The sequence below is a fragment of the Zalophus californianus genome, chromosome 13 (assembly GCF_009762305.2).
Source record: "Zalophus californianus isolate mZalCal1 chromosome 13, mZalCal1.pri.v2, whole genome shotgun sequence".
NCBI lineage: Eukaryota > Metazoa > Chordata > Mammalia > Carnivora > Otariidae > Zalophus > Zalophus californianus.
In genome coordinates, this window is record NC_045607.1 from 82,710,803 (window position 1) to 82,725,896 (window position 15,094).

Here is a 15,094-nt window from a genome sequence, read left to right on the forward strand (position 1 = left end):
AATATAAAAATCGTGTTTACACTACACTGTAGTTCATTAAGTGTGACAGTGTTCTGTCTAAAAAAGGCTAACCATTACCTGAGCTTTCAGAGAGTCCTAATCACTGATCACCAAACACATAGTATGAGAATCATCAAAATGTGACATAGAGGCACAAAGTGAGCAAATGCTATTGGAAAAATGGTGCCAACAGACTTGCTTGACACAGGGCTGCACAAACCTTCAATTTGTTAAAAAAAAAAAAAAGTGCAATAAAACAAGGCATGGCTGTATAATAATAATATCCTTGTAGTGTCCTGTACCCCCCCCCCCCCTCCACACGCCTGCCCAAAAAGGCTGAATGATACCTTCCTAGTTTGGAGCTAATTTTTTGTTCCAATTGTCTTTTCTTGGTTTTCCTTTCAAGCAGCTCCTTCTTCTTTTGTCTAAGCTCATTGTCTTTGTGTTCTAGATGTTTGTTTCTCTCACATAGGGCAATCAACCCTGCTTCCACTGCTTGCAATTTTCTATTAATTTCCTATAAAATAATCAAAATTGTTTTAAAAACAGTTCTAGTTAAAATATTACAAATTCAGTTAATATTTTTTTAATAGTCAAAATAACCAACCTTTAGCTGTTCTTCTAAGTGTCTTCTTTGCTCTAGATCCACAGTGACTGTGAGAAACTGGGCTACTTTTAGGGATGTGTTACTAGAAATAACTTTATTTGAATAAAAGGAAGTTTTCACCACATACTTTTCTTCTGCTGTATACATTTGCTTTAACCGGGTTTCTTGTATTACCTGTCACAGAAGTCAAACAATGTCAAACAAATGTGAGTGTACATCTAATAGTAATTAAAATATTTTTAAAAGGACTAAAGCATTGGAAAATATAGATCAAGTGAATTTTAGAAGGTCAAAACAGATGTACTTTCATTTTTTTTTTTCTAAAAGGGTGGCTGATACACTTTAGGTTATTATTTTGGAGAACACTAAAGAAGAGAGAAGGGAGAAAACCCAAACAACCATAGCAAAGGTGGCTATTTTTCTACTTGACTATATAATCTCTCCCAAGTGAGCATACTTTTGGAGTTTTGTTGGGTCTACAGAAGAGATACCAGGAAACAGTTGCCCAGGACACAGAACTGTGGTAGCTCAACTAAGTCATTTATTCTCTCACCTTCCCTCAGTTATACTGTTCACAGATACATAATCATACCTAATTCCTGTATGTTTGGAAGAAGACTTAATGGAAACACTTTAAGGATCTCAAAAAAAAACTTTTTTTGCATTTTTTTGGAACTGAAACAAAAAGTTCGAAAAACTAAAGCACATTCTAAATACAGTAACATTATATATTTCTGAATAGTAATGAAGAGTAGACTTTCATGTATGGTTTTTTCCAATCTCTGAAGCTTCACTACCAATACTCTTGTGGCTTGTTTCTATCCAGAAGTTTATAGTCTAAGTGAAGAGAAAGACCTATTTAAGCACACTTAAGTTTAACAGGGTATAATCTGGCATCCACAAATTGCTGAATAATTTGGAATGAAGGAAAAGCTAGAAGAAGTTAGGCTACTCAAGTTCTAATAAATTTAAATTGACAGTGAGGTAAGGGCCCTCCCAACAAAAAGGACATCATGACCTGAGGCTGGCAGCAGACAATTTAACCAACGGGGAGAGTCCTAGAAATTAATAAGGGCAAGTCCATAAGTGGTCTTGTCCTCTTTTCTAAATGATAGAAGAGAGGTACACCCACATGGAGAGTCCTAATATTCATTTCCCCAAATGTTCCCCATAATGTCATTTTTCATCAAAGACACATGCAACTTCTACTCTAATTAGCTTGGTGGAGTTTTGTTGCGCAAAATGGGTTGGTAATCAGCCCCTATTTCTATCTTCTCTCAGTAAAGTATAAAGAGTCCCTAAATTACAAATGAATTGTCCTAGGGATACTGGTAACACCAGGTGTCAAAATTTTAAAAACACATTTTCTAATAAATTCAATATAACAACTAGTAGTTGGGTCTCTAACTGGGTCCTAGATGCTTACAAGCGAAAAACAGGCAAACTGGTGTTACAGAAAAACCTCTTTTGGATGAAGAGATTTCTTTCCTTTTTCTGCCTATGATAGAAGCAATGAATTTAGTGTGAGTCTTGGAGATTGTTTATATGATGAGAGAGCTCCCAGCATCAGCAGAATAGAGGAACTACGAGTGTGTGCTATGCTAGCCAGAAGAGATCCTATGAAGGCAGATAATCTTCAAGGGCAGCTTTAAGAAAGGAAGGGCTTACTAAAACAGTTCTATATCCCAGCCTACCATTCTAACCTATTAATTTCTCTGAAAAATAATCTAGACTACAAGAATTTAAATGATTAAACCACTAATAAAATGTCTGAACACAGATTTGTCAAGCAATACAGAATGAGGTAAGAGTGCCAGGTGTCTCTCTTCAGACTTCAAATGTATTCAATAAATACAAATATAAAGCATTTACTCTAGGTAACTCCACATCACTTAACACCCATCATATAGTATTAGTCAATAGTCACTGTTTTGTGTATATTAAAAATGTAAAATACAAAGAATTTGTGTGCTTAAAAAAAACCAGAATGACCTACTTCTTTAAATATCTCAATTTTTGCTTGATTTTTTTATGCTAAGAAGTTTTAACAAAATGAGGTTCTGGTACTGATTCTTACCCGTTCAATTCTTTCTCTGGTCCTTTCAGTTCCTACAGGAACTTCATGAATATGATAATGGCAGCAAAGGAAGCTCATGACAGGATCAGGTGCATCAAATAACTCTCGCAAGTAAGAGAAAAATCCATACTGTCTGAAACGAAAAGCATTTACTAGATTTTTCTTCTTCAAAAAAAAATCATTCACAGAAATGATAGTTAACAAGTGGCAAATAATAAAATATGATAGTACAGCAAAAATTTGTGTGTATTTTAAAATCACTTAATATTAAGTGATTAATGTTGAGACTTATTTCCTTGTCAGGAAAGTTTAATATATTCATGATTACAAACTATTAATCTCTTTTGTTTCTTGCATTGCTTTTATATTTAGGATGTTTACTTACAGCTGTTTTAGAATTGCAAATTTTCTATGTAGTCCTTCTGGAAATCACTTCTGCATTATGAAGTGATGATTTGTTTTACTTTTCCAATACCTAACCAACTATTTTAATATCTTTCATTAAACAGTCCAATATTATTCCACTGATCTGAAACATCACCACTATACAGTAAGTATTCCATGGTTTGTTCCTAGATTTTTCCTTATTTTAGACTTAAGTAGAGATCCTAAAAGGGAATAATATAGCCTATAACATTTATTATTTATTATTATTAATTAAAATCTACTTACAAGCTAAATGAATATTGAATAACCAAACAGGTTAATTCTAAAAATATTTTCGAGACTTACTTTAGCTCATTCAGAGATCTTGAAGGTGCTTTGTCTGCATATGAGCTCTTGGGAGCAATAACAGCATTTACTCTTAATTTTTTATTGTCACGAATCTGAATATAAGGGAAAGAAAATATTTTCATTACCATATACTATCAATCAAAATGATTTTTAAAGTTATATTCCTAGGTATTTAATGGTACTTTCAAGAAAATTTTTTAGTGTGATGACACTATAATTACATGTTTTTATAGAAAGAATTTATCAGTGAAAATAGTAAAAGAAATATGTTCTAACAGTTAAGGAAGCAGTAATACCAAAACTTTCAGGAGGAAGTGCAACAGCCATTTCCCAAATCAGTTTATGATTCCAGCATAATCCTGATACCAAAACCTGACAAAAACAGTATCCCTCATGAACACATATGCAAAAATCCTTTACAAAATATCAGTACACAGAATCCAGCAATATGCGAACAGGACACATGACCAAGTAGAGTTTATTCCAGAAATGCAAGATTGTTGGAAGCTTTCAAAAACCAATCTAATTTATAGCAACAGAATAAAGTACAAAAGCCATATGATCATGCCAATAGATGTGGAAAAATATGATAAATTCTCCGCAAACTACGAACAGAAGGAAACTTTATCAACCTGATAAAGGGCATCTATGGTAATTCACAATACTTACTATACATGGTAGTATGGGAAATGGTACTCTAACAGATAATATTACAGGAGGCAGTTATATACATTTCACAATTTAAAATACACACACAGTCACACATATGAGAGGAAGTTCTGGTCCTATTGAGAAGCTATGGAAAGTTATAAAAATAAAGGTCAAAATTTCAGGAACCCATGTCACGTTATCCACATAGGATGCAAATCCTTAGCACAGAGGAAGCGTGAGTTTTTGACTCATAAAAAAGGGACTCAGTGTGGGCTAAGCAGGCCATTTCCAACAGAAAGCACCTAACTAATAACCGCACCTGACTGAATGCCCTTCACAGCACGCCGTATCAGACTTGTAATCCAAGTAACCTACTTCTTCAAAAAGCTCTCACACCAGACCAAAAACTCACTGGATAAGCTTAAATAATTCCAAACTAAACAACTGTCTAACTTTTTGGAGTCCATGCTATAATTTTATACACACAACTTTTTATGCATTTACCATATATTCCTATTCCCTGCCAACTCCCAAACCAGAAGGAGGGCAATATGGTAAAAGCCAGAAAAAGTAAGGATTCTTTCCAATCACTAGTGTACCACAGAAATAGAGGACCACTTAGGTGATTCAGAGTCCTGTCCTCATTTATACCTGCTAGCAAAGATTTAAACAAAACAGAATCTAAACCTAATCTTTAGGGCTTTTAAAAGAAGGTGACATACACAAAAGGACAGAAATCTTACAATAACAAGAGCTAACAATACATATTTTATACATAACCACATATAATAAAAATAATCGCAAACAAGCACTGTTCAACACACCTTTAGTCCTCACAACCAACTTTTGAAGCAGATAATATATCTACATTTTACAGATGAGGAAATTATGGCATAAAACATTTAGGAAACTTGCCCAATTTGGTAGCAAAGCCAGAATTCAAATCTTGGCAGCCTACCTTTAGACTCTGCGCTCCTAACTACTAAGCCACATTGCCTTGTAGTGGCTTAGATTCTCAATGGTGTTTCTGTAGCCAGATACAGAATTCTCATTCTTTTTGAAGAGGTTTTATTTAAAAGCAACAACCTATCGATTCCCACGCTCCCCATCAAAGAAAAACCGAGTTCATTCCAATATATTTTCAAAAAGGATGTCTAAGACCAAAGGTCCATCATTACGGTTTTTTTTTTCTTGAAACAGTATGACAGAATTACTCTTACTAACTCCAACTCAAAACTGTTACAGATGGAATTATGGGCTTTTTCCTTGCAAAACAAATTCATTCCCCAATGATGACAGGGATAAAAAAAAATTCACAAAATTGAATGATTTTACACAGGAGTTACTGCTGGTATAATTAGTCACTATTTTTTGCTTTAGTTTGAATTTAAAAAACTTAAGTACCAGAAGATTAGCACCAGGTGAATCAAAGTATTATGTTGGTTACTTGCCTCTTTGAGAAAAACCTCCATATCTTCTTGACTCTCAAATACAAAAGCTCTCAAGTCATTTGATGAGATATGGTTTTCAATATATTTGGCATTTTTATTATCTTTCATATTGATCTAAACAGAAAAAAAATTAAGTTAATTCTCATGAAATCCAATCCAAACTGATTACTACAACATAATTTTACTTTTATTTAATCCGATTAAAATTTAATAGTTGGAGGGGGGAGAATTTGGTATTGAAGATTCAACATTTTAAAACCGCTACTTAATTTAGTATCCAGAAACATCTAATAATACATAGTAAAACAAAAAACAAGACGTGAATAAGTACCTGGTGCATATCAATTTTGATTTTTATCTGAGAAATAACTATGTTCCTTTTATAGTCAATTCACTGGGAAACATCTGAAATAGGCTTAGACTGTAATCTAAGAGTGTATTTCTCATCATCCCCAAACTTTTAATATTTGTCGTCTTAATCTTCAAGAGAAAGTCATACATGGCAATAACTGATCAGTACAAAAACACAAAGAATTAAAACACAACTTTAACAGTGCTTTCCAGAGAAATCCTAGGCTTGTACCACTAGAGCATAAGCTTTAGGATTTATCTTTTAAATATTAACAAATCAGGCACTTCTGCATGTGAGGCTCAATGCTGTGGAAAATACTAAGGTCAAGATAACAAGTTGTTTCAAGATGACTACAATCTACTTTTTGCAGATTGTAAGTAAAAAAAAAAAAGGCACAACACAATAAATCTCTATAATAGGCGTATAAAAACTGCTCTTAGGGAATTTTAGGGGGGAGATAATCTTCAGCAGATGGAAATCAGCTTTCTTGAAAAAACCATCTATGAAAGAGAAGGGTTTTAGGTTACCATATATATAAAATACTGCATACTAGTTAAGAGCTAAGACTCTGGGGTTAGACAGATGTTGCTTCAAATCACGTACCACTTATATCTCTGAAAGTTTTAGTTAGTTCTTCACCCAAATGGGTACAGTAGAACAGTCTATATCTCAGGAATAAATGTGGATTAAGAGAGCTAATAAATTTAGTATGCTTGTCATATAAACGTTGGCAAATATTACTATTTTAAACTACAAAATATTTAGCATAAAAAAATGGGAAAACTGATACACAAACAAAACAAAGTCACATAAAATACCTGGACATAAACACTACAGAAATTTAGCCTCTATCGTTTGACAATTTTTGGGGGGTACCAGTTACTTCATTAGAAGGAATGGTACAAATGAAAGATAAGTGGGTGTTAAGCTACGACTTATAGAAAGGGTAAAATAACCCCAATGTGACTGAAGTCACCTTTTTAAAAGTCACACAAGTAGGGCTCATGTCTGTCCCTGCCCAGTTTGTGCACTTCCAGCAGTGACCGTGTCACACTTTTTTCGCCAGGTATAATGCAAACTGCACGGCGTTCAGTCTGGCTTCCTGACATCCTGAAGGAAAAAAGACGTCACCACTTTGTTGGCTCTGAAGCTTCATCAACTACTTAGCATGCTCCCCCTCGTCAGATTGGTAAAGAAAATATTTGGCAAAGTTCAAGGCCATTCCTCCACAACACAGTAGAGGCAGAGAGAGGGGACACAGCACTCCAAGGTGATCCGGTGGTTGATGGCAGACTCACAGTTCAGATTGTTAACATGAAATCTTTCTATATATCCTATCTTAGAACCGGTTTTATAAATTCATTAATCGGTCATAAATGTCCTCTTATATTAACAGAGACCTAGAATGACATTTTTAATGGAGGCATAGTATTCCACTCAATGGATAGAGAATAATTTACATGACCAATCAATCTCTTTGGAAATTTTGTTCTTTGCCCCACCATTATTTGTGCTATTATAAACACTGCTGTGAGGAACAGAACTATAAATACATCTTTGCACACTTCTACTGTAGCCTGGAATGGTTAGAAATAACTCATGGAAATGGATTGTTAGTTGACAAGTTATATGGCTAAAATTTTAAGTTTATATACTGCTAACTTGTTAAGTTTATATACTGCTAACTTGTCTATGTTGGTGACATCTCAACTAGATACTGAAAGATTAAGTGTGTGTATGTGTACTGGGGTGGGGGAACACAGAAAGGTGGTAAGAAAGGTAAAGGGTTATTCCAGAAAGGATAAAAAAAGCAAGACTACAGCTTTTTATCTCAAAGATTCAAATCTAATTTGAAATATAAATATATGCCAGCTAGTAATCCCTCTTGGTGACAGGCTACTATTAGGAGACCAAATGATAAAAGGATGGCAAATTTACTAAAGTTGTGAATTATAATTATAATTTTGAGGTTGACATTTTAATAAAAATCTGTTGACAATTACTTGCATTATAATTTCTTAAGGCTCAAAATACTTTTTTTTCTTTCAGTCCTTACCATATTAATCAAAACAATAATGTCTGCATCCAAAATAGATATTCCCTTCTTGATCTGGCAAAAATACTCTAATAATACATACCTGAGCAAGAAGAGAATATAGTATTATGCATATTAATTTTGCTAATATAGTCTAAGATATTCAAAAAGACTACATGAAATGATTTTAACTAAAGAATAATACATGAATTAAAGAAGATAGAAGTTTTCATGAATCCTGCAAGGATCTACAGTGCATTCTTTTCTAAAGTTAAAAAAAAAAAAACAAAAAACCCAGCAGTAACAATCCTTAAGTCATTTTTGGGTAAGTTTCATCATCGCCAAAGACTGGTTTTTACTTTATTTTCTCTTTCCATGGCCAAACTTATTTAAAATATTTTAGATAGAAATCTTCCTAGCCATTCCATGGCCACACTTCATTAAATGATTTACTCAATATAGCTTACCCTATTCTTAACCCATGATCATCAAAAAGAGATATCTATCAAAGGTTTATGAGGTCAACAGACTGCTGGCTGCATTCTCAGAATCCTAAGAACGCTCTGTTACTTGTAGGTGACTTTCCCTTCTTCTATTGGTTCCCCCATCAACATAGTTATTTACAGCAGTTTCTAGCCCTTAGGCCATAGATTAAATGCCACCCAAGAGTAACAACTGCCAGAAAGAACTACCTAACCAAACTAATTTTATACATGATTCTTGGTCAATAAGCTCACAGTTTCATTCTCTTTCTAGACAAAGTTCAAAGACTTATTGGTCACAACTCAGGTATGAATTCAGCAACCAGTAGCCACAAGTCTGATAATGGAAAACCAAGGTGTTAATAAGACTAGGAATTCAGACATCTGGTGTATGTGCTTGGCTGAGGAGCCAATGGGGCGAAGCTACCACCTGTGGGATTATGACTGAACGCCTCTAAGTCAGAATCCCGGCCAGGCGGAACGATACGGCAGCCCCGCGGCGCGTCGGTTGGCCTCGAATAGCCGGTCCCCTGCCGTCCACGCCGCCGCGCGTGCTCCGCGTGGCGTGGCATGGCATGCCCCGCCGCGCATCGGGACGGGGTCCGGTGCAGAGAGCCCCTCCTCCCGGGAAATGGGGCGCGGCCGGAAAGGGGGCCGCCCCCTCGCCCGTCACACAACGCACGTTCGTAGGGAACCTGGTGCTAAACCATTCGTTGACGACCTGGGTCGGGGTTCGGACGTAGCAGAGCGGCTCCCTCGCTGCAATCTACTGAAATTCAGCCCTCGACACAAGGGTTTTTTGTTTAAAAAAAAAAGACTAGGAATTCTTAAAACAACAAAAATCTATAAAGTTTATAGATTATAAGAGGATTATAAATTATAAAACTAACAGATACAACCAAGATGAACAAAACTTCTTACCGTGAGCATTATAGGCTCACAGACTCTTTGCTTAAATTTGTCCCGGTTACTTCTTAGCCATAAAACAGCATCGTATGTGTCACGGTATCTTTGTCGCAGCTTATCTTCCTTCTGATTCATAAGATTGTCAAATCGTACAATATTATCACCCACACCTAAAAAAGGAAACTAAAGTATTAGTTCTCTGAAAACTTTCATGAAATAATCCATTAGTAATACAAAAGGGTATCTTAGATCCAAAAGTTAGCAACACCACTCAGCAAGTACCCACCACCGTGAGAAAGCAACACCCCGGACAAATGGCTATCAAATTTCCAAACATTTGAGATAAAACATGATCTTTGGGATACCAAAATTAAACAGGTCACAAAAATAAATAGGTCATGAAAAAAAAAAAGAGTAAGGAAACACTACATTTCCTAACGAGATGATTGCAACAGGCCTTCAAAATTCTAAGAGAAAAATTATTTTCAACCTAGAGTCACATATATAACAAAACCAAGAAAAGCAGATCAGGAAATAAAGGTATTTTTAGGGATGCAAAGACTCTGAAATTAATCCCCAAATGTCTCTTCTTACAAGGTTACCTAAAGATGTGTAAGGAAGTAATGTAAGAAAATACTAAGTAATGTAAGAAAAACAAAAAGCCCGCGGAATTCAGGAATAGCTTTACCCAACACAGAGAAGGATCTGTGACAAAGCCCGACAAATCCCAGACAACAGCCACACAGGCAGCTCTGAGAACAATCCATTTAGATGGAAGGAAGTGGAATGGAGGGCTCCAGACTGCAAGAGAATGCCTACTCTTTTTTTCTTTTTAAGGAAATGTTAAAGCAAATGTTTTTTTTTTTTTTAAAAAAGGTAAATTAAAACCTTTAGAAAAAACAGCTATCAGTGAAAGGAGATCCGATCATAAGGCACTACCTGGCTCTGCCGTGAACTGTTTCACTGCTGTAACAACAATACTTAATATTTCTAGCTTTTAGAATTAACTCGTGAACATAGCAAATAAAACTTGATATGGTTCTCAATAAAGTGTTTTCAGCCTTGAAAATATAAAAACCAGAGTACAAATTAGAGGACTTAGAATGTCAGAAGAGCAGAAAGTAAAAAGGATGAGTCAAAGTGTGTATTCAAGCAATACAACTATTTAATGACACAAGATATAAGGATATTATAATCAATCATAAAGGTTAATGATTAGTAACTAATAATAACCCCACTTGAGGAATTCAAATAGGATGGGAATTGTTATGAGCCAAAATCTGTATCTCAAATTACAAAATATTAAGATAGTATCTAAAATTGATTAATCAAGGCATGGTGAAATAACATGATAAAAATATAAATGAAGATCTACTGGAAAAAACTTCTGAGTGAAAAATGCACACACCTGAGAGTGGGTGTGGAGGTTTGAAAGAGGTGGAGGGCACTCTGCTAAACATAAAATTGAGGCGGTTTTCTTTTTTACTGATCTTAGTCGTATACACTGAGTAGACAGAACTTAAGACCTCTTCTATCTGAATAATGTTATAAATCTATTTTCATGGTCCACAGGAAAGAAAAGCAGAGATGAAATTGGACACGTTTCAAAGGGGCAAAGCTAATGGAAGGTTCTGAAGACTAGAATGAAGAGCTTAAATTTGATCTGATAAATAACCGTGAGTGACTTTGAAGAAAATAAAGGAAACCATTTTTAGAGAATTCAATCAACTGTCATAATCTGACATACATAAGGCAATGGTTAGCCAGTGGCAAAGCACGGTATATGCTACCTATAAGTGATTAAGGCACTAACTTGGAAAAATCAAGCTGAGCTTCCTCAACAAGGGGATGTGAGTAGCTAAAGACATGGTACCAGCAGCAGAAGAAAGCCCATCAACAGAAACAGATCTCCATTTTATAAACATCTCTTCACCCTAAGTCTCATAAAACTTACTCTTTCTCTCCTTCTCTAGGCTCTCCTTCTCTCCTCGCTTATCAATTACCTCGCCTTCACATAATGCCTTTTCATCTTGAACTCGTCTCAAATCGTTTGTAATGGCATCAATCTGGGGCTGAAGATTCTCACAGTTTTCTGCGGTCTTCAGTTCATTCTGCAAATCCTCAATCATCTTCCGAGTGTTACTTATCCTCCTCTGGCGGTCGTGTTCTTCATTCTGTTTTACGGTTAATGCCTGCTGCAGTTCCTCAATCTGATAAAACAAAAGAAGGATGGTACTGGAGACTGTTTTTTCTCTTGCTTTATAAGGCTTTTATAGCAATACACTGTTTAAAATGCGAACAACCTAAGACCATGGGTGTTCTCCTTACTAAAAGGCGCTCTGCTGTAACTGCATGGTACTCCCACCAGACCGCCTGCTATCTTTATTTGTTCACTAACATATCTTAAGTACCGAGAGCAGTGCTTAGCATCGAGTTAGCACTTACTAAATATTTGCTCAATAAATAAAATATCTATAAAGCCAATTCACAGATTTTTAAATACTGACAGTAAATTCATATTACACACCGGAAGACCACAATTAAAACAGCATTCACATGTATATGACAAACTTTCAATAAAGCAGTAATAGAAATGACAAGATTATGTCTCTTAATTTTAAACTGAAAAAAAATTTCTTTTTGGATTTTATTGGAGAGTGAGCAAGAGAGAGAGAGTGTGTGCACATGAGCAGGGAGAGAGAGAGAGGGAGCAGCAGACTCCCCGCTGAGCAGGGAGATTGACACGGCGCTCGATCCCCAGGACCCTGGGATTATGACCTTAGCCAAAGGCAGATGCTTAACTGACTGAGCCACCCAGGTGCCCCTGAAACTATTTTCTTTCAAAAAAATTACTAATACTTGAAATTAGTATTTTGAGATTAATCCTCCAACTATATGTTTAGATTTGTTGACATATTCAAGGTAAATTATTTTTAAAAAACCAAGATCATATAAGATGCCAGTGGATTTTTATCAAAACCTTATAAAGTCTACCTAAGAGTTAAGACTTTAAGATACACATACACAAAAGTATACATGTATACAACCCTATTTTTTACAAAAATAGAATTTTGTAATGTTAACACAAATCACGTAATTTGTTAGCTTGCTTTCATTCCAAGTCCTATTTACTTACCCTTCCACCCTCCCCATTATCAAAGTAGGACCAAATTCATTATAGAAAATATGGGAAGTACACTAACTTTTAACAAATAATCACTTATAATCTTAATATCCTTAAACTTTACATTTTAATACCTTATATCTTTCTATAGCACGTATGTTTTATGGCATCACTAAAATGTATTGAGAACAGTTTCTCATTTCTCCCATGTCCTTGGCAAAACAAAATTTTATCTAATGTCTGGTTATATGGATATAACACATTTTGTCCCATTCCCTACTGTTGGACATCTGGGTTGATAACAGTTTTTCCTTTCTAAAAATTTAACTTTGACAGTGTCAAGAAAATGAACTGAAATATCCAAAATCTCCTCTCCTATACCAAACATGTAGAAGAAAGAAATATTTAAAAACTTAAAATACGTATCTGTGATTGAAAGCTAACAATGTTCAATGGACCTAAAAGAAGGAAAGAGACAAGAAGCCACAGTGTCCAGCCAGGAAACCCATGAAGTCCAAGGCAATGGGAATAAATAGGTGCTTAACGACTGAGCGACCCAGTCGTTAAGCATCTGCCTTCGGCTCAGGTCATGATCCCAGGGTCCTGGGATTGAGCCCCGCATCGGGCTCCCTGCTCAGCGAGGAGCCTGCTTCTCCCTCTCCCTGCCGCTCCCCCTACTTGTGCTCTCTCTCTCTCAAATAAATAAATAAAAAATCTTAAACAAAAACAAAACACCAAACACATCAAGTCCAGCTCCATGAAAAAGGGACAAGAAATTTAGCAAACAAAACCTTTGTACTCCCAGCAAAACAGAGACCCACCAAGCTACCAAAAATCAGTGGGCTACTGAAGAAATCTGTATGACTAGAAGGTCCGTCTGACTTGAAAAACTAGGAAGCAGCCCAGTGGTCCCTATCCTTCCAGGTTAAGTTTTCTGAACTCTAATCACGAGCAGCTCTCACCCAAGACACTTCCATGACTAATCCCATCATATTCTGGTTTTAGCTCAGACATCATAGGTCCAAACTCCTAGACCACCCATCATCTTCAGTTTCCATGAATGTTCTCTCTCGTTCGACAGTTGGCTATTCCTGAAAGACATTTCTCCCTAGTATCCTCTCTAAGGTGACCTGCCAAAATCCTTCAGACAGCTTCAGAACTCAGAAGTGGGGAGGGTGTTAATCCTCATTAATCCCTACTGTACTATTTCCTCCATTAACTGAGCCCCACTTAATGTCCCTTGAAGGCTGTGCTATCAGGGTTTACCACCCATTATCTCTGTTGCTGTGTTAACTACCTCCCTCAATATCCTTCCTCCATTCATTGACAATTTTAGCATGCCACTCACTGTTTTTCTCTCCATATGTTGAAGTCCCACAATCTAATTCTTTGGCCTCCGTGTTCCTGGACTTCTTCAACTTTCCTAAACCCCTCCTCAGCTACCTTCTCCTATGGTTATACTTCAGATCCTGTAAAGCACCAAAAATCGTACACCTGAAAACCATTTCTACAATTCTATTCTGCCAGTCCCCTTTACTTCCATTTTACTTACTGTGGTATCCAAACTATTGACTCCATAGAGTCCTGCAATCCAGTGACCCTACTCTATCTTTTCACAATCCATCATCCCCTTCATTTCTTTCTTTTTTTTTTTTAACCTGTTGAGGTTCTACAACCCAGCACAAGAACCACTCCCTTGGAAAGACTCTTGACCGTCCACCATTCCTATGTCACATCAGCCAGGAAAAAAAGCACAGTCTCTATCAAACCTAACTATATACCTTCTATGTATCTGTATCCAAGCAGCTGACCTAATTGAAGAAACTCTCCAAATACACATCTCACTTTGAGTTTATGACTACAAAATTTAAGTAAGAACTCAAAACTACCAGAAAAACCTATTACATTTCTCTAATAAATACGTGTACTCATTCTAAAAGGAGTTCACATCTTGGCCTCCACCCTTCCTCAGTCCTTTATTGCTGCAGGCCCTCTACTCACTCAGCTAAGGGCTTTGTCTCATACTTCATTAATAGCATAGTTAAAATCAGTACTATGAACAGAGTACTATTCCTGCTTTAAAACCTATCACCCTATTTCCATCTGTACTCACTCCATTTTATCTTGTACAATGTAAGGAGAGTTTCTGCATGTGAAGCAGATGTGTGAGGCAAATCTGCACAAAATCCTTTCTAGCATTTACATAGCTCTGATAGTTACTGTTAGAGTCCTTTTCATATAGTCACCCATTCAGCTCTTAGAATAACCCCATGAAGTGAGTGCCATTATTCCATCTTTAAATATGGGGAAACTCCTCTGTAACTGGTCTATAAATAATCTGGAATGCAAATAATTTTCTTAAAGATAGAACAAAAATACAAAGAGGATATCTCAGAGAAGAAAGGGCTAGAGACATAATCCAGAAGATTTTATATCTCATAAGAGAGGGAGGAGAAGAAATCAGAGTATAAAAACTCAACACAATGAATTAGTAAATAACTGGTATATACATCCATAATAAGACATAATCTCACTTTATAATTTCACAGCACCTACGATAAAAAAAAAAAAAAAGCTACCCCAAATTCCAGAGACCAAAATACACACAAACACACTCATGGACATACACACAGCCCAACAAGCCAGCATGGTGAACAGCAGCACTCTTGAAGAA

At 36.0% G+C, this 15,094-nt stretch overlaps 1 protein-coding gene across 5 annotated transcripts in view; it reads right to left on the reverse strand.

Annotated features, from left to right (window-relative positions):
* Positions 1–15,094, reverse strand: part of SMC5 (structural maintenance of chromosomes 5) — a 99,541-nt gene that overhangs the window by 32,266 nt on the left and 52,181 nt on the right. For all 5 annotated transcript variants that reach the window (XM_027614393.2, XM_027614394.2, XM_027614392.2 and 2 more), the window contains 7 exons: positions 11,251–11,506; positions 9,312–9,466; positions 5,522–5,635; positions 3,417–3,511; positions 2,685–2,817; positions 608–781; positions 348–517 (listed from right to left, as the gene is read on the reverse strand). In XM_027614393.2, the coding sequence (XP_027470194.1) occupies positions 348–517; positions 608–781; positions 2,685–2,817; positions 3,417–3,511; positions 5,522–5,635; positions 9,312–9,466; positions 11,251–11,506 (1,097 nt within the window). The remainder of the gene's footprint in view (positions 1–347; positions 518–607; positions 782–2,684; positions 2,818–3,416; positions 3,512–5,521; positions 5,636–9,311; positions 9,467–11,250; positions 11,507–15,094) is intronic.